The 26,994-nt window shown below is 45.8% G+C and overlaps 1 protein-coding gene across 11 annotated transcripts in view; it reads right to left on the reverse strand.

Moving 5' to 3' along the window:
* The window catches only part of RREB1 (ras responsive element binding protein 1), a 177,568-nt gene that overhangs the window by 38,208 nt on the left and 112,366 nt on the right, over positions 1-26,994 (reverse strand). For all 11 annotated transcript variants that reach the window (XM_029944987.1, XM_029944989.1, XM_029944985.1 and 8 more), the window contains 3 exons: positions 26,778-26,990; positions 21,677-21,766; positions 20,280-20,443 (listed from right to left, as the gene is read on the reverse strand). In XM_029944987.1, coding sequence (XP_029800847.1) covers positions 20,280-20,443; positions 21,677-21,766; positions 26,778-26,948 — 425 coding nt within the window. In that variant the 5' untranslated portion in view covers positions 26,949-26,990. The remainder of the gene's footprint in view (positions 1-20,279; positions 20,444-21,676; positions 21,767-26,777; positions 26,991-26,994) is intronic.

A 26,994-nucleotide genomic window follows, 5' to 3' on the forward strand; every position in this document is an offset into this window, starting at 1 on the left:
AGTTCTTAGGAACCAATAGCCCTGGTTTTATTTAAAAATTTTTAATGTTTATTTACATTTGGGAGAGAGAGAGCGAGAGAGCGAAAGAGCGAGAGAGCGAGAGAGCGAGAGCACAAGCAGTGGAGTGGCAACGAGAGAGGAAGACACAGAATCCGAATTAAGCTCCAGGCTCCGAGCTGTCAGCACAAGGCCTGATGCAAGGCTCGAACTCACTAACTGTGAGATCATGACCTGAGCTCAAGTTGGAAGCTTAACCGACTGAGTCACCCAGGCGCCCCTACCAATAGCCTTGTTTTACGTACCCCCAAGGTGATTGGGATTTAGAGACCATCACTTACTATCAGCATTGAGAGGGGAAAAGGAAAAGGCTGGCAAGTTTCTTTTGATATTTATTGTATTGTATATGCTAACTTTAGAAGTATAAAAAAAAGTTTTAAAGCACCTAAGAACTGAGGAAGTATGAAAAATACTAAGAGACAGGTCTGCGAGGTATGGAGGAGCCGACACACCCGGCCCTCCCAACCAGGACAGACCCAGGTGTATGGGCCTTACAGTCTGGGCTGTGCCCCCTACACTGCCCCCTAAGGCCAAGCCTTTCACCTGCGTTCTAGATCACGGCAGGCACCTTAGGGCTCCAGCCTGACCCTGGACACCTCTTCTCTGAGTGACTGTGGTCTAAGGCCTAGCGGTTGGTGCCAAGCTACAGCCAACTATCAGGAGGAAATTAAAGGGGTCGCCAGTCAGAAACAGATCATTCCCCACCTCTGGTCCTGCTTGTCTTATTCTAAAAAATTGGGCTGCCCTTGAACTGCACTGCTGCTAAATGCCAGGAAGAGGAGATCAGATCAAGCAGTCTCAAGGGCTTGGTGAACTTGGTACAAGTTTGAACACATCAACCCATTCCAGTTCTCCTACTGAGGACTGAGCCTGTTGGGCCACAGGTTCAAAGCTCAAGTGTGCTCCATTATTCCAGGGTTACATCTCTGGTTGACAAGACACGGGGACTTTCCAATCTGCCCTTTCAGTAACATGGTGACCAACAGCTGCTGCCTCATGAACTCCATTCAGTCAGTAGTTGAGCTGCCAGGGTCGGGGAGCATCAGCCGTTCTAAAGTTGGATGCGATCTGTAGTTAAGACTCTCCCTAATCTGACCCCTTCCCTTCTGCCCCGGCCTCTGATAGCAGGAGTGGCAACGTTAACTGTCCACTTCCTCCCGAACGCTCACAGGAAGTGGGGCGTGTCACCAACAGGAGCCAGTAATGGCCTCTTCCCCAAAGTGTGGCCAAGAGAGGAAGATTGGGGGTGGAAGCGGGTGGGGGGGGCCACTCTGCATCTCTTCTTTAGAAGGCTTGGGTCTGTTTTTCTCTCATTTCCATGTACCCTGCGGATCAGTAAATGCCAAGGGGCCTCAGAACCAGAGGGGTGTTGAGATGCTCTCCCTCCAGCCTCCCACTCAGTCAGAGAGAGCACCATTTCATGCTGCTCGAATACCTGCCGTAACCAGGAGACCTCTCCATTTTTTTTTTTTTTTAGCGATGCCAATTGTTAAAGCCATCTTTCCCATGTTGACTCAAAAATCCCTCCTTTAAACATCTACCTGTCCTCCTGGGACAACATCGAATCGGTCTATATTCTCTTCTAGAGAGCAGTTCTTCAAATATTCACGACTGCGGTATCTCTCCGAAGTTTCTCTTCCCCACACTGGACAACCCAGCTCCTTCAGCTGGCCCCCTCAAGCTCTGCTCTCAACTCTGGTGACCGATACCAGTCACTTCTAACCTTGGGATGAGCTCTGGTCTGGGGACATCCTCTGTGCAATGTTGGATCGGAAGGCACGACAATCTGATGCAGTGTGAGGGTGCAGGACGCAGCACTGGTGGGGTAAGCGGTGGTGGGGGTTCCCATGGGCACGTTCAACAGTCATGTCACACCCTCCCTTCCAACAAGGATCTCCATGACTCTGTGATGACTTTGTCATCGAGCCATGTCTCCACCATGCTACACTTGATTACACTTGAGGATTTGTTTTGTTTTGTTTTTTGAGAGAGAGAGAGAAGGGGAGGGGCAGAGGGAGAGACCATCCTTAGCATGCTCCACACTCAGCGTGGAGCCCAGTGTGGGGCTTGATCCCATGGTCTTGGGATCATAATCTGAGCCGAAATTGAGAGTTGAATGCTCAACTGAGCCACCCAGGTGCTCCTATTTTACATCTTTTGAGCAGTTATCTTTTCATTTTCCAGATTGGCAGGGATGAAAAATATGCAGTCTTGGTGTGGTTCAGCAAATTGCTTCTCTCACACATTGCTGAGGGGAATAAAAATGCTAACGACCTTTCTGCAAAGCGGCTGAGCAACAGGGAGCAGACTTTTAAATATGTGTGCCCTTTCTCCAAGTAATTCCACTGCTAGAAATTTGTCTTAAAGATTAATAAACAAATGTGCACAGATTTATGCACAAGGATTGATGGATAACACATGATAGATATATTGCAAAAACATTAAGATTTTCCATCTGCTGGTCTTTTTTTTTTTTTTTAATTTTTTAAAAATGTTTATTTCTTAGAGAGATAGAGAATGAGCAGGGAAGAGGCAGAGAGACCCAGAATCTGAAGCAGGCTCCAGGCTCCAAGCTGATAGCACAGAGCCCAACGCAGGGCTCCAACTCACAAACCGAGAGACCATGACCTGAACCGAAGTTGGACGCTTAACTGACTGAACCACCCAGGCGCCCCCACTCATCTTATATTTTTAAGTGACCTCCCTCATTTCCCTTTTGACCTTCTCCTGTGCCTTCTCTACATATCAACCAGAGTATGCATCTAAAATATGAATCACATCAACCACTCCACTGCTTAAATGCCTCTGACGGGTCCATTCCTAGAATTAAATCTGGCCTCTTCCCATTTCTCAGGCCTCATTTGTTGGCAGCCTATTCTGGCTCCAAGGCCCTTTCAGACATACTTGCTCTCTCTGGGTTCCTCAAACTCATTCAACTAGTCTGGCCCCTGGGCTGCCCCAGCCCAGAACTCTAGGGCTAGTGCCCGCCTTCAGGTTTCATGACAGGTGTCCTACCCCATTCACGCAGAGGCTTTGAGCCCACTACCCAGTTTTACCTTTCTCACAGAACATACCAGAAACTGAAAATACCATGTATTTCACGTGTTTGACCATCTCCTTGGCCCTCATTGAAAATAACTTTCATTATAACCTTGTCTCTCACCTTCTCTGCGCTAGCACTTGGTGAATGAAGAGCCAGATGGCTGAATGGCCAGACAGATGAATGCATGAAGTATAGGCAGAAAACCTGTCCATTTGCAGTATCACAACAACACATGTCCTAAGCTTCCAAGATACCTTCACAATTAACTACTGTACTAGGGTTTAACGTGAGCAAACTTGATATGAGATTAAACAGTATTATAGTAAAAGTACTTTAACAAAAAGCCACCATAAGATGAATACTGAGGACACACGTGAATTTCTTCCATTACTGGTATTAAGCTGTGTTCCTGCATTCAAACCTCCACTTATATTCACAGTAGGCTGCTTTTTGCATAAAATTCTAATATTTTCCTTCAGAGGCATGTCACTTCAATAGTAGAAATCCTGCCACACCATGGTCTGGAAGAAATTTATCAGAATTCTTCAAGGATTCAAGTGAAGTTTTCTCCCATTCATAACACCCAGGGTGGGGGTAGAGGGGTTTCTATAGTAATAGACAAAAACAGATATTGAAAAAAAATTTTTTTTAGTAGAAAAAAAAAATCTTTCTAGTTTTTAGTACTAATAGGGGCCTACTTTGAATTTTGGCATGGATGCCAATTTTCAACTTCTCTTCTTGTAAATGAAATCCTTTCTTTTCTTAAAAAAATGTTTTTTTTAAATGTTTATTCATTTTTGAGAGACAGAACGTGAGCAGGAGAGGGGCAGAGAGAGAGGGAGACACCGAATCCAAAGCAGACTCCAGTCTCTGAGCTGTCAGCACAGAGCCCGACATGGGCTTGAACTCACAAACTGCAAGATCATGATCTGAGCCAAAGTTGGAAGCTTAACTGACTGAGCCACCCAGGCGCCCCTGTAATTGTTTGTTTTCTAAGATGTAATAAGTTCTATTTTAGCTATGGTGGGCTGTTCATAAGAATAATGAACATACTGGGGCTAAAACAAATCAATCCTGTACCAGAGCTGAAATGCCAATCCAGTAACTCAGAGGAGACAGACCAATTCCTAAAGCACATCCCTTTCTTCCTCCTTGAACTTTGTTTCCAGCTCCAAATACAGAAGCTTTCTGCTAACCTTTCTTCTGTATTTTAAGTCTGTGATCTGGAAACCAAGGTAAACTCTTACCACTGAAGCGCTGGTTTGCTCTGAGAAGCAAGCAGGAATGTGGGAAGATGCTAAAGCAAATCTGGGTGTGATAAAGAGACCATGTGATGGCAATGAAGTCTGGGGGGTGGTTTTGAGCACCGAGACAGTTCAGATCCCAGGCCTACCATTCCGTAACCAGGGAGATTCTCCAAGTTTTTACTTGGACAAAAACGGGGACAAAAGTGCCAGTCTCAAGCTGTGGCCCTCCAACAGCAGCAATGGCATCAGCCGGGAGCTTGTTACAAACACAAGTTCTCAGGCCTGCAGACGCAGAGCCTCTGGGCCAGCGCCCAGCACCCTGGGCTTTCACAAGCCCTCCAGGTAGTACTCATGCCCGCTCAAACGTGAGAACCACCGGACCACAGTTAAATTCTCTTCAACTCTTCATCCCGGTCACAGGCTTGGTTAACTGGCTGGCCGGGATGTCACCATCTTTTGACTTAAGCCTTATGCCACTCCCAGGCTCACACTGCAAAATACCGGCAGACCCTGCACAAATTTATCAGACACAAATACATAAACCAAAAAAGGGATGAAACCTAACAGTCTCCAAATTATTTTGGGAGTAAAACCCTTTGGAAAACTGTCAACAAGTGTAAAGGATCACCCAGTGGAAGGTGTCCTCCTGGCAGGTCTCAGACACTGTTCAGCTCTGCCCTGAACGAATTTACCCCACTCACCTGAAGAAGGTCAAAATTCAGGCAAGATCTAGACCTTTCCAGTATTCGCTAACTTCTCCCGCTTAATTTCTACATAGGTTTCATTAATCCAGGAGCTGAATTATCAGGTCCTCTGAGCAAGGAAGGTCACTCTTTCAGTACACAGAACACAAACCAAACACCAACAGTGCCCAGACCTGCGGGGGACTGGGACCCGCCAAACTGAACCCAACAGGCCCGAACAGGTTTTCGCGGCCCTATTCCAGATAGATTCCCTATTCCCACCGCTGCTCCCTTGCTTTTCCAACAGTCTTATGAGAACCAAAAGAGGAAATGAATGAGACTCAAAAGCATCCCAGCTCCACAATGTACAACTGAGGCCACAGAAAAGTCGGTCTCCCTAACAGATGGACAGGGCCGGAGTTTACGGGTGGACAGCCGTGAGTGTCGCTTGAGAGTCCATCAGGTCCTGTGCTAGCCCACGAGTGGCCGGAGAGAGGCCGGCGCGGCATCAACCATGCTGCCCGCCCCCCCCCCCGTGGGGTTCCACCTCTGAGCCACCTTCTAGTAACCCGGGTGTTGTTAGGGTTCAGTCATGCTGATCCAGGAGGAAGGTCTTGCGGGCTGTGCCTGGGTGTGGAGGAAGGTCTGACGGTGGTGGGTGCAAGCAGCCTTGAAGACTTAAGACGGCACTCTCAGAAAGGTCTAGAAGTCAGCCTACAGTGAGGGGTGCGCCTCAGAGAGGTGGTTCCCCGCGCTCCTCAGGCTGGCTGTGGGAGCGCCCCCTGCAGGCTGCTAGCCGTGCTCCCCGGAGGCTCTCGCTGAAGTGCCCGGATGCTGCGCCCCCTCCCCGCCCCCAGCAGGCGGGGTGTGACCCGCGGAGGGTGCACCTGAGTCCTCACACCGAGTTTCCTCCTGCTGCGTCTGCCTCCTCCTGCTGCGTCTGCCACCGCAGGGGCAAACAGATGAGCGGGGTTAACTTTAAAGACCACACCTCTCCTCAGGGTTTCCCCCCCACACAAGCTCCCCCTTCGGCTCCAACGGGGAGGGCGCTCATCCCAAAGGTGGAGAATCTCTCTCATCCTGCAGACAGCAGCCTGGCACGTGGGTGGGGCCAGCTAAGCAAAAATCAAACTGTGTGAAAGAAAAGTTAGGGAGTCTTCATTGAAAGCTGCGGGTACTAGAGGTTCAGGTCCTTGTTGAGCAGTGCAGTTGCCTTTGACCTCTACCTCCACTGCTCTTCGGCTCACACTGCTCCCCAGGGACTCAGGGGTACCGTTCTGGCTGACCCCCAATTTCTGTTCTCCTGTCTCTGGGTTCTCTGCTCTCCACCACTGCAGGAGAAGGCACTTCCTTCTCCATCCTGAGGTCATGCAAAAACCCAGTACAAACACTTCCTCCTTGAGCGACAGAGCTGGGTTACCAAGCGTGAGGAATAGGTTTCCCTCAGTGCCCCCCATCTCCCAGCCATCCTCAGGCAGGAGAGAGGCAACCTTCTGGCTGCCACATTCCTTTCCCCCAGTTCCACACTGATCCTGGAAGCTGCTGACTTCAGAACAGAGTTGAGGTACAATAGTCTCCGGTTATTAGTAGTTTACTTAGAAAATGGCCCTTCACTGCTCCTTCCTCTTCTCCTGAGGTTCAAATACAGTGTAGGGGGCGTTGGCAGTTGGCCCACGTACATAAATACCAACCTCGGCAAAATCTTTTTTCTAGACCTTGTTCCTCAACAGGTTCTCTGGATCAGTACACCTTAAACCCTCTTTGTACGTTTTCTTTCCTTTCCCTGCCCTTGTTCTGCTAAAATAATTTGTTGTAACACTCTCCAAACCTTATTTGGCTCCCTGGATACCTGTTTATAATATCCATAAAGACACACAGGACATAATTCCATATAAAATCACAGATTCCTTGAAAACAAACGAAAGACCTCAGAAGTTGGATGTGCTGGCTGACCTCTCACCCAGAGAGAACTCTTATTCATGCAGTGCTCCAGTTAGTCAGCCCGGGCTCTCCCTGTGTTATTCTAGGAAACGATGAGCAGAAGAAAGTCACTGCTTTCCCACCTGACAGTCTCGTCGGTATTTCCGGGCAGCCGCCATGTTGGAATGGACTCTCCCCTTCTCTGGACTAAACGCGCTCTATTCCTTCCACCCTCCCAGATGACCCAAGTTCCCAGTCCCAGGACAGATTCCTTAGGTGATGGAGCCCATCTGAAGTCGCCATTCCCAGTGTGGCCCCCTTAGCCCGGAGCCGTTCCCTCTGAGGGAAGCAATCACCACCGCCTCTATCCCACAACCTGCAGAGAATGTCTTTCCACAGCAAAGGGCTAAAAAACCATAGTCAAGGCAATCCCCAATTCTAACTGTCATGGCAGACTTGAAACATGGCCACCCAGACCATTTTCTTGCTTTGGTACGGAAGGGAGTTTGCTTTAGCTTTCTTTCATAACGACAGCAGAACCTAGTTATGAACATCCTTTTTCTTTTGCAGAGAAGGAAGAGATGACTATCTCTACAATGAGGTAGTGCCAACTCACTGTTCACTACTCCTCTGCCTCTTCCAAAAGAGGAACAGGAAATGCTTAGGCTGGGCTGTTTGAGATGCCCCGCCACATGCCAAAGAGGGAAATGGAAGGTGTGGATGGTGGGTACAGTGAAGGGGTATGGTAAAAAGGAAAGTCACTCCCACTCAGGGAACACCACAGTGTGTTCTTCAGGGTCCAGGGGGAAACAGCAGAGAAGGAGATGGGTACCAAGATGAGGTTGTGTCCCACGTGAGAGAGAGAAAAAACAAAAATGAACATAAATGAATCCAAAGAGAAAGATCATCTGCAAAAACCAGCTAGGCAACAGGCCCCTTGCCCGTGACTGCAGAAGTTCATGGTCACCTTGCATCTCAAATGGGATGAATGTGTAGACACGGGCCTCTGCTCGCCAGAGGAGACACAGATAACCAAACGGTGTGCTGCAAGGGAGAGTGGCATGCTGCTCTATCGACAGGGGCCCAGGGGAGAAAGCGTCTGGGAAGGAAGGTCTGAGACTGGCTGACAATCTTAGCTGAACCCGTACCATCGCAGGCCTCCATTTTCCCGCCTGTGAAATTACAACAGTCTTCTCGAACGAGCTGGGTTATGTAAGCACGAAGAAGAATTAAGTGCTGACGTTACATACCAATGCCTATTATGCAACCGAATCCCTAGTGAAAGGGAAATACAAAATCTCTCCCCCCAGAAGACCAACAGGCTCTCCATCAACTCTAAGCCCTGAAAGCAGAGGAGAAAGGCTCCTTGGTGCACGCACGCACATGCACCCGCTCCCAAGGGCAGGCGAGTGGGGATTCAGTGTGACGAACACCTATGTGAACATTTCTATGCTGCTTGTTCCCTTTTTAGTAAGGGTGGGGGGGGCAGTGGTACAGACAGAATTTGCTGCTAATCACCTTCCTTAACAAATCAGAAAATGCTGACAGTGAGTGGGCACGTTTCGATGTTTGCTAGCACCAGCTTGTTCAGCCCAAACAGGTTGGACTGGTTGAATATTTAAACAAAGGCGGAAAAATGCAAGGTATAAAGCACGAGGCACAGGTTTGAGTTTGTGCTCTTCCCGCTGGCAATCAGGCTCGCTCTCCTCCTCCCCTTTGCTACTTTGATATTATAGAAATCCGTGGGGACATACTCGCATGATCTGCTCCCCGTCGTCAGGGCATCAGCAGAGGGCAGGGTAGCGGGGAGAAGGGGGCGTGTCGAGGTCCAGGGCAGAGGACGGCCCCCTCTCCTCATCCTACCCCCAGCAAACACATACCTTACCTTCCGTGACCTAGTTCCTGGCTCACACAATTGCCAGGCCGCTCAAGTGCAGGCAAGCACAGATGCTCCAGAACTCGACGCCATTCACCAGTTTTACCTGGTGCAACTGAGCTTTCAAAATATTTCAGCGAGATATGTCAAGAATACCGTGGTGCCTGCATGCAAGAGAAACTTCTTTTGTGTCTGCTCAAAGCTCCAAAACAAATACCACCTCTGCCAAAACAGAAGAAAACCTGAATTATAAACACTCGTATCCAGCCAGCCGCACGATACTAAACTACTTATGAAGCAGATCATAAATCTGCGAAACAGGGATAGGATGAAAAAGGCTTTCGCATCCCCACACATGGCAAAGTTTTACAACCGAGCTCTCTTTGGTATAACTGAACTTGACCTGGTCCTTCTGGAAAAAATGCTGATTAAAAAGTGAGCACCAGCCACAAGTACATTTTTCAAATATTCTTTCAAAAAAAATTAAGCTATGCTCATTGTTAAGAGGTATTAGAAAAGAAAAAACAAACACAAGGAGAAGGGGAAATGTTCTAGAGAACGTCAGTCAAACATGAAACAGGCTTCACAAAAGACTGTCCATTGAAAGGGATTGACTCTCAGCTTTGCTCTTTTCTTATGATTTTTATTTTAATGGAGGAATAAAATTCTGTGACATATCACTCTGACCTGTTCTTTTTCTCATAGTGGCAGTTTTCTACTATTGGCAGATTTCTAAAATGTAAGAACTCTGAAAACCACAGACCCTCATCAAATAGTATAAACACAAATCCACGCAAAACCCAGAAAATACACCACAGAAAAAGCAATGCCCCCCTCCCCACCAAAAGAAGTGTTCAAATACTAACGAGGATTTACACAATTCGCAAAGGAAAATTCCGGCGTATGGCACACAGCTGCTCTACAAAATACCACTCTCTGACTGTCAGGCTCTTAGATCGCAGCTTATGGTACACTCATGGTTGAAGGTCAAGGTCTCTTTTCCTGGTTTTGTAAACACACATGCTCATGGGCATGTGGAAGGAACTGGGGGGTTAAGTTTCCTAAGGGGGAAGAGAAAGGCAGGGAACCACAACTTTTCAAACACTTACATGAGCTTGGGGCTCGGGTGTGTATTACATTTATTCTCATCATCACACACAGAGCAGAATGGTGCCCCATTAAAGATGAAGAAACGGAGGCTGTCTTTGCCCTTCCACAGAGCATCCTTTATCAGCACCAGCCAGAGAGGAAGGAAGATCTCTCAGAGGACGCACAGAGAGGCCGCCTTTACACAAACCACTACTGCGTTAAAACAAAAGTGTACAGGTTTCAATCCAGATAATGAGATGTAAAGAAAGGCTATAAAAGTGTTTAAATGTAATCAAACAATAAACTTAACTTGGTGAAAGCTTAATAATGCTACCAGGGGAAACTGGGAACTCGGACATTTTGCTGGGATATGCAGATTTGTGAATGTTCACTCTCAAGGGGAAAGTTCTGGGTCTCTTAATGATTTTGGCTCTAAGGAGAATGAAAAGCATATGAAGAGGCATGCATGATCAGGGAACCGAGTATTACATTTCCAAGATTTTTTTTTCTAGTTAAAAAGAGAAAAGTTTTAATAAGGCTTTTGAGACTACACCCAAAGTATGTCTATTTCCGTAAACACAGTACCACACAGATGCCAACTGCCTTGATATCCAAGTATGATTATCATGAAACCACCAGATATGCACCGAACACCACCAAACGTAAGGGTCCTACATGCAACGCAGTTCGTACGTTCTCATTATGCTGTGTACACACCATTAAAATCTCCACAAACCCCACGACTGTCTTTGTAGAGAGCTGCCTGAGTGGTCACGACATCTGTCATCTAAGTGGAACTGACTATGTTAAGATCTCTGAGAATCCCCGAAAGATACTCTCTTCTGATTGGTCTTTCCTCAAGAGAAAGATACTTAGTTGTAGACAACTGACATTATCACTATATAATCGTTTTTTCCTTCTTTTTAATAGAAATATGTTTTTTAAAAAGTTCACATAGTCCTGGGTAGGATGACCCACAGATTTTTATCCTATAGAGTATTTCTTCCCATGTCACGTGATGCCTTCCTTCCTTCCTTCCTTCGAAGGAATCTGTCAGGGGAATGCATACCTGGTGATTAACACTTGTTTCAAGATGGGGCTAGCTGAGCCTCCAAGCACCCACCTCCACTCTGGAGAAGCAGCCAGTCCCACAACTAGTTATAGGGTGTCCTCAGAAACTCGTTTTTACTATGAAAGAAGTTCACAGGGCCCTCCCTTTTGCTGGGCTCTGAGGGTAAAGAAGTGACTGTCCCTTTCCAAGACACTGCCCTACCTCTGTTCCTTCTGTCCTTAAATGCTGGCCACCTGTTCAGATACCCAAGTTCAGTTTTGCATGCCAAGGGCTGGCTCCACCTAAGCATCCGAGAGTAGTGAGCTAAATTCAGAGCCTCCGCGGCCTCATTTGTCATGGAGCAGGGTCACATTTCTGTGCCGCGAACGTTTTCTTCCAGCATAATAGGAACACATAAGCCTCTGTTCCTGAAGACTGTACATTATCCTGTGGCATTCTCAGGGTTGATGTCTCCTGCACTAAGCAACAGAAAAAGTTGCTCCCGTTGCAGTAGCAGAGAGAGCCCGTGCCCAAACGACTGGATGACACTCCAGGCATCTCCCTTCCTCATCTTCACCCTTCCACTGACATGGCCTAAATGCGGACACACACCTGCTCTTCGGAGAATGAACGGAGAAGCTGGTTGGGAAACCCGGGTCCTGCCGGGGTCTCCGGCGTGTCTGTAACGTTAACACATACTCCACAACTCTCTTTATGGCTTCAAAGTCTCCACTTCGTGAAATGAACAAACTGGAAACCAATTTCCTACTTTCCCAAGGCAACTACAGTCTGGCAAAGGAAAAACACCCATTTTGGAGGTAGGATTCCTTCCCAAAGGAAATCCACTTCTATCTTCTCTTTAAAATATCATCATTTCTGCATAGCGCTGAAGTCCAGCACTTTCTGGAAAGTTTTGCAAATTGCAAAGCTCACTGCCCTTTTTCCTACATCGAGCTCTCCCGGCAAGTGTGCTCTGGCTCAGTTTCCCAAGTTTGTTTTGGAAGACAAGTGCTGCTCAATCCAAATTTTCAACGTGGGAGCAACTGATAAAGAGTTCGGGGAAGTTAAAAGTTGGAGCTGCAGTGATGTTTCCATGATGCATGTTTTGCACCTGATGTAGCCTGTTATTCTGCTTGGGAACTAAGCTGTGGTCAGAAGGGTTTGGGATGAAGAATTTCCAAACCTCAAAAACATGAAAGTCCGCAGACAGGGAAGCAGCAGCTTGGACAAGCGTACCTGACCTGGTAACAGATTGAGATGGTTTCTTGCCTCTGTGCTGAGGGTCCTCTCCTAAGACTAAGACAAAGGAACTGCTACGAAAAGATGGACTAGTCTTATGAACAAAGGTAACTACTGCATCCTCCTAAAATGACTAGTGGCCAAAGGAAACAGAGTGGGTTGCTTCATAAAGTGGGTGGTGACAGAGTGCCTCAATGTCGGTTAAGAACAACCTGAAATCGAAAAGGAGTAGCTCCTGGGTCTGGGTTGTGAGATGTATACTGATGACCTGTGAGCACTGCAGCAACGAGAGAATGTGGTGGAGCCCAGATCTGTCCCCTACGGCAGACTGCTCAACACTAACCACGCGAAGGCGAGGCTTATTTGGAAGAACGTGCACACGCAGACAGGCATCACCTGTGCACGTGCAGATGCCCTTTGGAGCAAGAGGCTGAGGGAAGGTGAACTCCATGTTCCTAAATGACACTGGGTGTGGGAACCGAGCCTTGGGGAAATGGATCGAGAAAGCCACACCACAGGGAATCACGTCATAGCATGAGTCCTACTGAATCTGTACCCCTCACAGGGGAGAAGCTGAAAATGAGAACCTGAAACTGACTCAGAAAAGGAGGGCCTGGAACAAGTTATCAACAAGACAGAAAGGGACACGTGGTCGGGGGGAGGGGGGGAGGCTGTGGGTGCCCAGTGCCCAGGGGAAATGCAGGCCAGGGAGGTCTCAGATCACTCAGCTGGGCATGGGCCCCAGAACCCCCACCGATGAGCTCCTGGCTTTCCCTGATCCCAGCCAGTGCCACAGACGTGGGAGGAGCAGCAACGGAAGGAAAACGAGAAAGAAGGAAAAAGAGAATAAGAACTTCCATCTTGAACATCAAACTCATAGTCGACTGGACTTCCTTCCATACTCTGAAAATTGAGCGAGGGCGCAGCTCCTCAAAACTTGGGTTTTCACTGTTCTTTTTAATTCCTGCACACAAACGTCCCGGGGTGGCTCTGGTCTCTGATTAATGAAACACAGGGATGTGCTCAGGGGAGATTACAGCTCACCATTCGAGTCTCAGGTTCTGGAACAGATCCCCTGGGACAAATAAGTCTAACTCCACTCTAACACATTTTTGTGTGTTCACATCTTTATAATTCTTTTTCAAAAGGACGGTTTCACCAACAAATGAAGGTGGTAACGACTGTAATTGATTACCACAGACTAAATGTTCTTTTTGCAATTTTCTACAGAAAAGGCAAAATAAATGTGGTATGATAAACTCAAATATCCTAAATGTTAAATTACAGATTTAGTGTAGCAAAAAGAAAACAAAAATAAAAGCAACCTCTCGATTTATTTTCTGGCATTGAAGGAACGCTTACTTGGCATGCTGTCTATCAACGGCAATAGGACAATACTGGTGACCACTGAGAAACACTACCCTAAGTGCTCTGCATGTATTAAGTCATGAATCCCCACAATGTAGCCATAACACTGGTGCAGGTACCACTGCTTTTTATGGGTGACGTAACCGAGACACAGAGAGGTCAAACAACTTCTCTAGGGTCACATAGATTATCGCAAGCATGTTTTCAGTTCCAATAATACAAGCTCAGACCTGGCCCCCCCCCCCCCCCCGCCAGGAGATTTCCATGGTACACTGTTATCCTTTGGAATTTAACAAACATTACTGCATTTGTGCGTAAGCCCTCATTGGGGTCTTCCTATGCCATTTTTGTTAAAGTGTAGCCAGAGATTCCTGAGAGTTCTGCAGAATCAGAACTAGAACTTGGTCCGCAACAATTAGTCCTCTTCTCCCAATCAAGATGACTCACAGTAAATAAAATCAGTACAAAATCCAAAATAAACAAAAATGTCTCTAAGGCCTGCTTGAAAAAAATGTATAAACAATAGCTTACAAACAACTCCAATATACACTGCCCATGAATAAGAAGTGTATCTTAGGATAATATGAAGAGCTGTGGTATAAAAAATTGGAGATCATTTCTCAATCGACCATCATAAATTCCAATAAAAGGCTATTCCACGCTCACTAAATAAAGTTATTATGCCAGTAACTTGGCTGAAATAGTTTAACGTTGAAAATACAGTTGACTTTTGAACAATGGGTTTATGAACTACATAGGTCCGTTTATGTATAGATTTTTTTGATACAGTGAAGTACTGTAAGTGTATTTTCCTTAGGATTTTTAAAGTGTATTTTTATTTTATTTGAAAGAGAGAGAGTGCACGAGGAGGGGAGAGGGGCAGAGAGGGAGAGAGGATCTTAAGTAGGCTTCATGTTCAGCGCAGAGCCCGAAGCGGGGCTAGATCCCGCCACCCTGGGATTATGACCTGAGCCAAAATCAAGAGTCAGATGCCCAACTGAGTGAGCCACCCAGGTGGTGTCCTGTTTATGACGTTCTTAATCACATTTTCTTTTCTGTAGCTTACTTTGTTGTAAAAGTATAGTACATAATGCATACAACATAAAAAGTATATGTTAATTAACATATATGTTTATGTGCTCAGTGAGGCTTCCCGTCAACAGTAGGTTTTTAGTAGTTGAGTTTTGGGCGAGTCAAAAGAGTTATGTGACTTGACTGTCTGGCGGTTGGTGCCCCTAACCCCTGCATTGGTCAAGGGTCAACTGTAATGCTCTATGACAGCATACAGTTGCTTTGGGGGAATGGTGAAGGAGTGCTTTTTTTCTAATATACAAAATGATACAAATGCTATTATTAATTATTTATAATAGTCGTCAAAAACATGGCCACTAAGTCCACAGCTGACATTCAAATCTCAGCCTTGGCTGTTACTCCGATCCTGGGCAAGTTTCCTCATGCAAAACAGATAGTAATTTCCACAAACTTTACAGGTAGAGCACATAAAAATAAATGGCGATCAATAAGGAGAGAGAAAATGTGAAGGTAGAAACGAGCTGGACCTAACAGAACCTCTAGAGAACACACCGACCAACAGACAAGGGCCGTCCTCCAGGACAGACCACATGCTAGGCCATAAAACAAGCCTCCAGAAATTTCAAAGGATTGAAATCATACAGAGTCTATTCTCCAACTACAATGGAATGAAATTAGAAATTAATAGCAGAAACGAAATTTGGGAATTTGCAAATATGCGGACGCTGAACAATACATTCCGAAATGATCAAAGACGAAATCACAAGAGAAATTAGAAAATACTCTGAGATGAATGAACAAGGAAACACAAGATACAAAAATCTACGGGAGCCAACTCAACAAGGCCTAAAAGGAGATTTATAACTATACAAGCCTGTGGTACAAAGGACGTTCTCAAATCAATATTCTCACCTTTTCTACCTTCAAATGCTATAAAAAGAAGAGGCAGCTACCATAAAGCATGTAGAAAAAGGGAAATAATGTACAGAGTGGGAAACTAATGAATTAGCAGAAAAGCTACAAAACCAAAAACGGTTTCTTTGAACACCTCAATAAAATGACAAACATTTTAGCTAGATTGACTAAGGAAAAAAATTAAAGAAGACTCAAGTGAGTGGTATCAGGAATGAAGAGGGGACATTACAACTCAGGACAGAAAGGATTACAAGGGAGAAACTGAACAATTGAAAGCCAACCAGTAAGATAATTTAGATAAAATGGCCAAATTCCTGGAATGGACACAAATGACAGAAATGGACTCAAGAAGAAACAGAAATGTGAAACAGACTGATCACAAGTAAAGAGACTGAGTTAGTAATTTAAAAACTTCTCAGAAAGAAAAGCCCAGGTGGTTTCAGTGGTGAGTCCTATCAAATTCTTAAAGAAGAACAAGCACCAACAAACTCTTTCAAAAAACAGAGGCAGACACACTACTTCCCAACTCACTCTGTGACTAGCAGTAGTGCCCAGACAAGGGTTCACAAGGAAACTACAGACGGGCATCTCTTAGGACTGTAGGCAAATGTCTTTTAATAAAATACTAGCAAACCCTGTCCATCAACATATGAAAATGATTGTACCAAGTGGGATTCATCCCAGGAAGGAGGTTGGTTTAACATCCAAAAAAGAACACAAGAAAGGTCAAAAACAACTGGACCGTCTCAATAAATGCAAAAAGAAAAAAAGAAAAAAAGAAAAAAAGAAAGGTGTTTGACAAAATCACCCCTCTTTCACGATGAAAGTGCTAAGTGGACTGGGACTAAATAGCACTTCCTCAAATTGTTAAAGGGCACTTATGAAAAACCCATAACGAACATCATACTTAATGGAGGAAGACTGAATGCTTTCTCTCTGAGATCAGGAGTAAGACCAGTGCGTCCATTCTCCCCATTTCTGTTTAACACTGCTGGAGGGGCCAGTCAGGGCAAGCAGGCAAGAAAAATAGGCATCTGGACTAGTTTCAAAGGAAGAAGGACACTGTCTCTAGTCTCTATTTGCAGATTACATGATGTCGTCTACAGAAAACCCTAAGGTATCCACCAAATAACTGTTAGAATAACTAAATGAGATCAGCAAGGCTGTAGGAAACAAGGGCAACGCAAAATGAGGATTTTTATACGCCAGCAACGAACACTCACGGCTCAGTCAGTTAAGCGTCCACTTCGGCTCAGGTCATGATTTCACGGTTCATGAGTTTGAGCCCCACATCAGGCTCTGTGCTGATAGCTCAGAGCCTAGAGCCTACTTTGAATTCTGTCTCCCTCTCTCTCTGCCCCTCCCCTGCTTGCACTCTGTCTCTCAAAAATAAATAAACTTAAAAAAAAAAAAAACCAAAAACATTTCTACTTCCAATACCATCAAAAAAAAAAAAAAGACACTTAGAAATTAACAAAAAAAAAAAAACTTGCACTTTGAAAACTATTTACAACACAGTTGAAAGAAATCCATTAACACATAATAGACATATATAGAAAATATCTCAGTTCAAAGATTTAATACTGGTAAGAGGACAATATCCCCAAATTGATCTATGTACTTTATAGCCCCTACACCAGCTGTCTTTGTGCAGAAATTGACAAGCTGATCCTACAATTCATACGGAAATTCAAGCAACCCACAGTAGCCAAAACAATCGTGAAGACCAAAGTTGGAGGATTCACATCTCCCAATTTCAAAACTTGGCCCAAAAGCTGCAGTAATCAATACAGTGTTAGGCCTTGGGGTAGACATGTAGACATACAGATCAATGAAACAGAACTGAGTAGAGAAAAAAACAATCCTTATACCAATGGTCAACTGAATTTTGACAAGAGTAGCCAGACTGTTCAATGAAGGAAAAAAAAGTCTTTTCAACAAAGTGCCAAAGACTAGAGTTGGACCCCTTCCTTACACTATACCCAAATATTAACTCAAAACGGATCACAGACTTAATGTAAGAACTACAATTATAAAACTTATGGGATTCCACTTCACACCTAATAAGATGGCTTTCGTGAAAAAGACTGGCAGTAACAGGTGTTGGCAAGGACGTGGAAAAGCTGGAACCCTTACACGCTGCTGGTGGGAATGTAAGACGATGCAGCCGCTTTGGACAAACAGTTTGGCAGGTCTTCAAAATGTTCAACACGGAGTTACCACATGACCCGGCCACTCCACTCTGAAGTGTCTGCCCGAGAGGAATGAAAACCTATGTTTACACACAAAGATTGGACAAGAATGTTCATGGGGGCATCATACATAATAGCCAAAGAATGGAAATGACTCAGACGTCCACCAATCGATGAAGAGATAGATAAAATATGGTAGATCCATAGTGGACTATTATTCAACAATAAAAAAGAAAATCCAGAGACAAAAAGTAGATTAGTGTTTTCTTAGGGCTGGAGGGTGGGAAGTAATGAGAAGTAACTGCTGATGGATATGGGGCTTCTTTTCGGGGTGATAAAAATGACCTGTTATTGATTGTAGTGATGGCTGCAGAACTCTGTGTATACACTAAAACCCCCTGAACTGTACACTTTAAATAGGTGAAATATATGGCTTTTGAATTGTAACTCACGCACCCAGTACACCGTCGCTTTAGCTACAGTTCTCTGTAAGATGCACTGAGACATCACTGTCGAAGGCAGTGACCATGCCCTTTACAGATGTGCCTGACATGGGCCACGTTCCATCACAGATGCTGTCGCCAAATGGAAATTTTCCCAGTCAGAAGTGACTGGACCCGAGACCAGAGATGTCTCACGGAGGATCATAAACAGTGAGAGTCCGGGGCCGGAGCAGCCTCACGGAGAGTCATTCTCACTAAGTGCCCCACTACCCTCTCCATGGGAGGGTCCACTGGGCATGGGTGTCAGGAGGAGGAAGCAGGGAAACCACCCAAGAAGGAAACAGGCCATACCCAGGAACAGATTTTCAGAGGGCAAATATGTGAGGGACAAAGGACTTCAGGGGAGGGGGTGCGTGGAGGGGTGGAAGGACCAGGCAAAACAAAATGGCCAAAGAAGGTAAACTCATATTGATGGGCTGATCATGGTGGTAAAAGAGCAAAAAGCTAAAATGTAAAAAAGGATATTAAAAAATGGTGATGGTACTTATTCACTTCCTCCTCTGTGCCCCAAACACTCCCAGGAGGAGATGAGGGGCCGAGAGGATTGAAATTTTATGGAAAGAAAAAAAGTAAAATACTTTGTAAACATTCTTCACAATATTGGTACCTTTCATAAAGTCACACTATACACCTTCCTTCCAGTCCAGACTGAAAAATCCACAGGCTTTAGATTGCTGCAGCATTACTTAGAAATGCAAACAGCAATGATAGATAACATTTACTGAGTGCCTGCCGGGTGCCTTGACTGTGTGCAAAACTCATGATCTCCTTCCTCACCCTCATCCTACTCCAGTGAAGTGGAGGATACTATTAAAAGTCTCATTTCAGTGAGGAGGAAAATGAGGTACAAAGGTTAAGTAACTTGCTCAAGAACGGAAAACTTACAAGTGGCAGAGTGAAGACTGGACATCAGGTGCCTAATTTCAAAAGCCAGAGATCTGTCACGACATCAGTATGTCCCAAGTACACCATCAGAGGTTCATAAAAAAAAGGTTTTAGGTAGACTAAACCAGCCCATTTCCTTTCAGTATTGCTATATAATAAAGTATCATTTTCACAGTAACTATAAAGTGTTCTTTGGAAATGTGTTTAAAAAAAAGGTGGGGGGTGAGGTTAGTCAATTTTTAAAAAGCAGATCAGCATGATGCCTGGAAAGGAATATAGAAAAGTAAGAAAAGTCTGGTTTTTCTGAGAAGGTGACTTTCTTTGAGTCCCTGTAAAAACCCTCCCTAGAGTCTTGATGTTCCTAAAACGTTTGTGTAAAAACACGAGCGTTTAAGGGGCGCCTGTCTCATCAGTTAAGTGTCCGAGTCTTGATTTCATCTCACAGTTTGGGAGCTCGAGCCCCGCATCAGGCTCGGGGCTGACAGAGCAGAGCCTGTTTGAGATTCTCTCTCTCTCAAAATAAATGAACATTTAAAATAAAAAATGAGCATTAAGAAGTCTTTTTGTTCTAACCCTTCAAACCATATGTAATCATTCCAAAAAGTATATTTTCTATTGGTTTTGTCTCACACAATTTTAATGTGCCCACCACAGGGCTCTCTCCCACTTCTGAGTGAGCTGCTTTCTCCCTCAGGAAATAAATTCCTGACATTTATCAGATCTTCTTTTTCTTCATTTTATCCTTTCTTATCCCGAAGATCCAAGACCAAGCCATCTCACTATTTATTCAAAGGCCCCAGAAATTTTTCGCAAGGAAGAAAGCTGCGGGGAATCTGGGGGGCATATGCAAATAGTTTCTAAGAGGCATGGGTTACTGTGCTAGTCCTGGAGGGCTCCTCCATATCTGATAAGCTGCCCACCTCTGGAACCCAAACAAAGCGACTCCAATTGGCAGAGGGGGAAGGACTCTGTGTTTCACCCTGAGGATCCCCTAAGGCCAAAGGTCTCACCCAGTGACTGCTGTTTCCTACGGCCAGACACGGCCCATGCACTGGGGAGAGTGCACATATTGCACCATGCGGTGCACAGATCCTGAGAGCTCAGAGGCAGGTCCCCTGATGGCTCAAAGGCCACTTGACTTTCTGTCGACCTCCGGAGGCAAAGGCCGCCCTCACCCACCTGTGCATGTTCCCGTTGGTGGTAAAAGACTGGCCACACACAGTGCACTTGTAGGGCCTCTCGCCGGAGTGCACCAGCATGTGGCGGTCCAGGGAGCTGGCTGAGCTCAGCGACTTCCCGCAGATGCTGCACGAATGGTCTGCTCCTCCAGTGTCCGTGTTGTGCTGGGAAGAGCAATCATCATAGAGGTCACTTGACAAGATGGGTCAAAGCTTGACAATTATGAAATGCAAATTCAGAGCTTTATATAAAAGGAAAAAAAAACAAATAGTAAAGCTTTTCTGATTTTTTTTTTTTTTAGTTTCATTTTAAATATCTTCCCAAATGTCAACTTTTACCAGGAACACAGGCAAATAACTATTCTGTGTGACCTTCTCCCACTTTTGTGTTCCAGTTTTGAGAAACACTTTTGCAAGGCCCAGGGAGGGGTGGCGTTTCTGTAGGCCTTTCTTGGGGACACACAGAGATGGACTGGCCACATATATTAACATGAGCAGGAGGCCTCTCAAATGTGAAGATACGGTCTTCGCATGAAGGCAAGGTCCATTCTTTACGTTTGCTGACTCAGTCTGCTGTCAGGGAAAGACAACTGAGAACCGCACAGAGTTCGGGCCTCCGAAATACGTTAAGAAGGGACATTTCTCCCCAAACCCAAGTTACTAAATGGTATTCGTCCTCAGTACTATGTTCTGATTTTAATATCATCAATCCTTCACACTCATATGTGGAATTTAAGGAAAAAAAACAAGCAAGGGAAAAAGAGAGAGACACAGACAGACAAACCGAGAAACAGACTCTTAACTTTAGAGACTCTTCACTCCACTCCAGAGGGGAGGTGGGTGACAGATGGGGGAAAGATGATGGGGATTACAGAGTCCCCTTGTCACGATGGAAAAAAATAGAAAATAAAATGAAAATGATCCATTCCCACTCCAAATATACATATATGATTAATCCTTGTTTGTTCTAGACTTGTCCATACTTCGTCATCAATCTATCACATCAGGCAAGGGAGAAGGCCGAAAGAAATGCCAAATGAGTAAGTTTCCTGCCACATGATACAAGTTTGTAACAGAAGGCTAGGGATCTCTCTCTACAATCTCAGTGTGCTATGAGGAGATTTGGTTCAAACCAACAAGTCACATATGATGAAAGGTCTTCTGTTCGAGGTGGTCATTTTAGCTAGAGGTTTGCTAACTTCTGAAAAGGTATTCTGTGTTGACCCAGGGTTTTCTCATAGTAACATGGACCCACAAAACTTATTTCAATAACCATACCTTAAGATTATTAAAACACTAAATCTGAATTAAGCGCAGCCACAATGCATCTGCTAAGGTCACACTACCCGCTCTTAAGGAAGAAGGTTTTCCAACAGAAGGATGAAATAGGCGGCAAACCTGGCGGATGTGCATAGTTAGCTGATGCTGCGTAGTGCAAATCTTCTCACACAGGGGACAGTTGTAGGAAGACTTCTCCTCTTTCGTTTCCTGCAAAGACATAACATAAGGGAAAATCAAGTTCAACTCACACAATAAGCCAGTGCCTCTTGTTTCTGTTGTGAGCATCTGTGTCCCAAAGTGCCATAGCAATAAATCAGCAGAGAGCATGGGCTCCGGAGCCTGTCCGGGTATGAGCTTGGGTAAGTCACGGTCCTGTCTGCCCTCAGTTTCCTCATGTGTAAAATGGGAACAAATAATAGCATCTCCCAGATCGCGCCGTGAGGATTCACTCAATGAGCACATGCTAAGCACTAGAATAGTGCCTGGTACAGGCTAAGTGCCCCATAAATATCAGTGTTCTTATAAACACCATTTAATTAATTCAGTGCTGACAACAAACTTAAGGATTAAGTCACAGCAGAAGTAGAAATGGAACAGATCTCTCTCTAAGCCCCACCTATGCGGCTCCAGTCACTACTATCTCCCTGGTCTGGAGGGCCCCAAGCACCCAGGAGAGGTGGTGAAGTTCTCTTCACAAAACCCCACGCCCCTGTATAGGGCAAGGCTTCCGTGCCCAGCAGTGAGCCCCCCCCACCCCGCCCCGGCATCCACATGCCCCTCTTACTTGCTGTTTGCACCTGCTTGACGCCACTCATTGATAATTAATAAAAACTCAGCCCTTTTCCAAAGTGTGATAGGGGAGGACACCCAGGCTGAAGCCTTCCTTCCACAGAGGGTCACAAAAGAACCCGATCACTACTTGATGAGGTGGCTCATTTTATGTTCGCTCGACACACCGGGGACAGGCTTCCTTCAAGCAACAGAGTTTTACCTTTCTATGGAAAAGGATGAGCTCCCTCACTAGCCATGTGCCATGGCTCCTCGCTCCAAATAACTCATGGGGAGCAGCCCTGGAAAAGCCCCCTCCCTCACACAGTCCCTAAGCAGCCTGGTCTCTGCTCTCATCTCCAAAATGAACAGGATTAAGGCATGAACACCTCACCTAGAAATGTGAAATAGAGATGCATAGACACTGAGATCAGAGGGTCTCCCACTGATCAGCAGACTCACCTGGGCAGCCTTCTGAATGATAGTTCTAGACCACACTCCTAACAGGCTGAATCAGAATCAGAGGCAGGGGTGGACCCCAGAAATCTGCTTGTTTCCCAAGCTCCCCAGGAGTTGTTCATATACACCCAGGTTTGGGGATGACTAAGTTACTACTGAAGGCGATCACGAACACCTGAATTGAAAGTTCATGTAGCCCGCGGCTGAGCACTGCGGTGAGCCCAAGCCACATGAATGTAGCTGGGGAGGACTTGGGTGCTCACAGAAGTGGGAGACCAGGGAGCTGGAGACAAGACAATGGCACCATCTGTCAGGCTGGACCTTCAGACGTCTTTCAACAGACCTCCTTTTACTCATACTCATCTGAACGAGTTTCTGTTCTTTGCAAATAATACCCATTTTTGAACACTGACCATGTGCTAAACATGAAATGTTTAGAAATGTCACAACCATGGTTATAGATCCCATTTTCTGGATGAGGAAACTGAGGTACAGAGAGGCAAGTAATCTGTACCAACCATGGAAACCATTAAGTAGGAGATTCAGGATTGAAACTCAGGCCGGCTGCTCTGACAGCCCATGCCCTAACCACATGCTACAGAAGTCTGATCAAAAAAAGGATTACCCCCAAGGCACAGAAAGGAAACACCCTTGTGGTTGGCTCATGAGAGATGATGAAAATAAAAGTCACTCTGAGGACTTTAAAAACATACGGCACCATACACCAGATGGGGTGGAGCAAATGCATGAGGATGTCCAGGATGTATTTGCCCACATACTTCTATCTCCTCTTCAGAGACTAACAGGCCTCATTTTAAGTGATACAAAGGCTTTTCTAATCTGGGGCATTGGGTCTGAGCATTAGGTTCACTGTACATTTTTTTCCACTGTCTCTCTTTTTTTAAGTTTTATTTATTTGACGGAGAGAGTATGAGCAGGAAAGGGGCAGAGAGAGGGGGAGGCAGAGGATCCAAAGCAGGCTCTGTGCTGATAGCAGGGAGCCTGATGTGGGGCTTGAACTCACAAACTATGGGGATCAGGAGTTGAGCTGAGTCAAGTCAGACCCTCAACTGACTGAGCCACCCAGGCTCCTTTCAGTCTCAAATTAAAAATAATAATAAAGTACAGATACGAAGTCTAAGGAAGCTGATTAACCCAGAAACAGTTACAAAAAAACCCTGCCAGTCCCACCACCATCCTCCCAGAGGCATGAGTGGGGAGGGGTCACTCGTTCTCGGCCTGTCCGACTCCAGGCAGAATGGAGCTGGCCAAGAACCACCAAAGAGAAACACCAAAAACAAAAGCATTCACAATAAAAGCACTTGCTATAATAATGAGGGAGGTCTCAGAGCTGGACCAACACTCAGTCCCTAGAGTATTTTTGTTAGAGAATAATATATATTAAAACATTTTTTTAAAAAGAAAGATTCATCAGTGAGATGTCAATAAATGGGGGCGCTCCTGGTGGCTCAGTCAGTTGAATGTCTGACTCTTGATTTTGGCTCAGGTCATGATCCCAGGGTTGTGGGATGGAGCCCCACGTTGGGCTCTGTGCTGAGTGTTGGAACCTGCTTAGAATTCTCTCTCTCTGTCTCCCTCCCTATGCTCCTCTCTCCCCACTCATGTGCTCTTTCTCTCTCTCTCAAAAAAAAAAAAAAAAGAAGTAGAAGAAGAAGAAAAGGCAGTAAATGTTAAAAAGCCAGGTGAGGCAGACCTCCTGAGGCAGCATATTAAAAAAAAAAAAAAAAAAAAAAACCTATCCTGTATGAGCCTGGAGGTAGATACTGGACATACTGAGCAGTTTCGGGTTTATCACAAATCCCAACCCGAACCTTCTGTGAGGCAGGCAGTTGCACACGGCAGACCCTCATGCAGGTCTACGGAATCCATAATCCACAACGGTCTGGGAGAAGGAAAGCTCTGGACTCAGATTTAATTCTTACAAACAAGCCCAACAGTAAAGAGAGCGGCCCCGCTGTGAACCCAGTCACAGCGGCTGTGCTGGTGGAAGGAGCAGACTTCCTGAGCTGACAGATAAAATTAGCAGCTAATGTGATAACTAGCCCTTCCATAATGAAACAATCTGGCACCCGTGTCGGCGTGCGGCTGTGGCTAATCTGTCCTGGAACTCGGTGCTCGCACTGATGGGCCTTCTCCCCAGGCTCCTGCTCTCGGCCCTCTCCACCCGCTCACAGGTAAGGATGATGCGCGCTCTCTCCCCAGCTGCGCTCTGGCATTCTGAATGCGCCACACTTCCACATTACCTCTGGCCCCGAGGTTACCTCCCCTGCAAACACTGAGTCCGTGCCCTGAGGAACCCTGGAGGGCACAGAAGGTGGAGGAAAACTGGCCCCGGTACACCTGTCCTGTCTGCTTCCCCACACCTGCAGAGTCACCTCCACTTACCACGCAGGCATGGAGCTGCTGCAGGTAACACTCTATGGTTCTACCTACTGTCTCTGAACCAGCAGGCAGGGACCAGAGCCTGGACTATGGTCAACTCTGCCTGTGCCAGGGAAGTGCCGGGCTCGTCCCTACCCATGTCACTTTCTCCTGGCAGAACACAGGATGAGGAGATGGTGACCGTATGTATCTCGTTCATCCTGAAATGCCTGCCGCCTGGTGCAGCACCTGGCTGGAAGTATATATTGTAAAATTAATGGATGGATGGATGGAGAGATGGACGGATAGATGGATGAATGGACAGTCACGTGAGAGTGGAAATAAACCTTTTCTTCCCAGAGCTAGCGCTCCGTCTCGACTCAGGCCACAGTCAAACAGGCTGAGTATTTTCTCGGGTACCCATAGGAAGAGAGGCAGGCAGAGACAAGGGAAAAAAGAGAGAAAAAGGTATCAATGTTCCAACCCTCCAAACATCACTGAACCCTGCCAAGTCTTCAGCCATGAGGAAGATGGGACGAACGGACCCTCTCCTACGCTGCTGGAGGGGGGCTTAGGCTAGTATGACTTTCCCTGGAGGACAAGTGGTAGCCAAGGCCTGAATTAACGTACTTCTGAGAATTTATAGAAAACCATCATGGATGCTGCTCAGACAATTCTGTAGAAGGACAGTCACTGGAGGATCATTAATAAAAAGGAAAACGAACTCACAAAAGCCCAAAAGGTTTACTTTCTAGTCCATCCTAGGCCTTGAGACTAACTCAGAAAACTGCCTTTCCCCCTAAGGATTTGGTATAAATCCATTAAGTATGTTAAACCAAAAATTAAAGTGCAGTCATCAGCTTAGATTACATGGATGCAGAGAAGAAATGAGCACTGCTCAGCCCCGCTCCCTGAGTTTCTGTGAGCATGCTGCTACCGAGGAGTGGCAAATTTTCTCAAGTGCCCCATTTGTGTTAATCAGAAGATCCCTCGGTTGGGAGGAGCCTTGGACTTCTAACTAAGATCATTAGTTAACCCTTCTGATCCTGGCCCACCCTCTTATTCTTCCCCACTCCTCCTGATTCGATGTCCACTAAAAATTCAAGAGGACTAAATCATCTCATGAGTGGCCTTCTCTGGAGCCAAATTCTGTGCTTCATCAAAGATGGAAAGCTGAATGGGAGATCCAGCAAAATCAAAACTTATTTGCTGCCTGATCTGAAGACACTTAAAAAAAAAATCAAGGCAGCAGCTTCAAAAACCCAATTAACCGCTGTGTGAGTAAGGAAATGAACCACATCACAGTAGAGGAATAAGTCAAATTCTTTGCCTTGGCCATCAGGTGAAGACAGTTAGCAATCTAATCAAATCGCAGAGAATAAGGATTCCACCAATACGGACACCACAGCAGAGAAAATTTCCTCCATGAAAGGAAACTAACATATAAGCCCTGAACAGTTCACTCTTGAAGCCTCTCAGTACGTCTGCTTAGTTCTGAACACGTCTAAGGTTTTAGCTTAGGAAGGTGGGGCTCAAGGGACCAAACTTCTCCCAACGTTCTCATAGACTGAAGACACCAGACGTCACTAGCTAGCACACAGAAGCTTACCTGGTTCCTTCTGCCAATCCGATTTGGTCCTGGAGGCTTCGTGGGGGACTTGGTGCTCTGGGGGCTCCCGCCATTCTCAGCGACCTTCCCTACACTCATTACCGCTGACATCATGGTGTTGACGGAAGACAAGTCTGAACCTTCCAAGCCAACGGGCGAACTTGACGTCATTGGGTCAAGGGTTTAAGCTTCTAAGAAGCTTCTGCCATAGAACTGA

This window comes from Suricata suricatta, chromosome 7 (assembly GCF_006229205.1).
Source record: "Suricata suricatta isolate VVHF042 chromosome 7, meerkat_22Aug2017_6uvM2_HiC, whole genome shotgun sequence".
NCBI classification, from domain to species: Eukaryota; Metazoa; Chordata; class Mammalia; order Carnivora; family Herpestidae; genus Suricata; species Suricata suricatta.